General features: G+C 68.4%; 1 protein-coding gene across 1 annotated transcript in view; it reads left to right on the top strand.

The window, feature by feature from the left end:
* The first annotated feature begins 278 nt into the window (after positions 1-278).
* Positions 279-836, top strand: part of CBL (Cbl proto-oncogene) — a 60,386-nt gene continuing 59,828 nt past the window's right edge. Inside the window, exon 1 of the mRNA XM_032780554.2 lies at positions 279-446. Coding sequence (XP_032636445.1) covers positions 303-446 — 144 coding nt within the window. The 5' untranslated portion in view covers positions 279-302. The remainder of the gene's footprint in view (positions 447-836) is intronic.

The raw sequence follows: 836 nt of genomic DNA, 5'->3' as shown, positions 1-836 counted from the left end.
TGGCGCGCGTGCTTTCTTCACGGGGACGCGAGCCGGGCCCCCTTCCGTGGCAGCCAATCAGCACGCGGCATTGCGAACCTCTTGGGAGCCGGGTCGCGCGCGTGCTCCTTCCGCCCTTCGCCCCCTCCCCGCACTGAGGCGCGTCCCCGCTGTAGCCCCAGCTCCTGGTCCGGAGCTACCGTCTCCTCAGTCCCGTTCTCTCCGCCCGGCCGGGGAGGGAGCGGCCCGGGGGCTCAGCCAGGCGCCCTCGGAGCCAGCGGGCGGGGGTCCCTGACCCCCACCAAGCCCCGCAGCCCCCACCCATGGCGGCCCCTCTGAAGAAGGGGCCCGGCGGGCTGATCGGGCTGATGAAGGACGCGTTCCAGCCGCATCACCACCTGGGCCCGCACCAGCCCGGCGCCGTGGACAAGAAGATGGTGGAGAAGTGCTGGAAACTCATGGACAAGGTTGGGGGAAGGGAGGGCAGGAGTGGGCCGGGGAGGACGTAGTAACCGGGGTGGGAGGGGGAGACAGGGTCGGGCTGGAGATGGGGGAGGGGCTAGAGGTGGGGGCAGGATTGGGCTGGAGATTGGGGATGGGGCTCAAAACGGGGAGGGGCAGGATTGGGCTGGAGGGGAAGTAGGAAGTGGGAGGGTTGATTGGGTTGGAGATGAGGGAGGGGGGCGAGAGATGAAGACAGGAATGGGCAGGGGAGTGGGTGAGAGATTGGGGGCGGGAGTGGGCTGGAGCTGGAGGGTTGGGCTAGAGATTGGGGGCAGGATTGGGCTGGAGCTGGAGGGTTGGGCTAGAGATTAGGGGCAGGAGTGGGCTGGAGCTGGAGGGTTGGGCTAGAGATT

Source organism: Chelonoidis abingdonii, chromosome 18 (genome assembly GCF_003597395.2).
Source record: "Chelonoidis abingdonii isolate Lonesome George chromosome 18, CheloAbing_2.0, whole genome shotgun sequence".
NCBI classification, from domain to species: Eukaryota; Metazoa; Chordata; order Testudines; family Testudinidae; genus Chelonoidis; species Chelonoidis abingdonii.
This window is presented reverse-complemented; position numbering and strand designations above follow the sequence as displayed.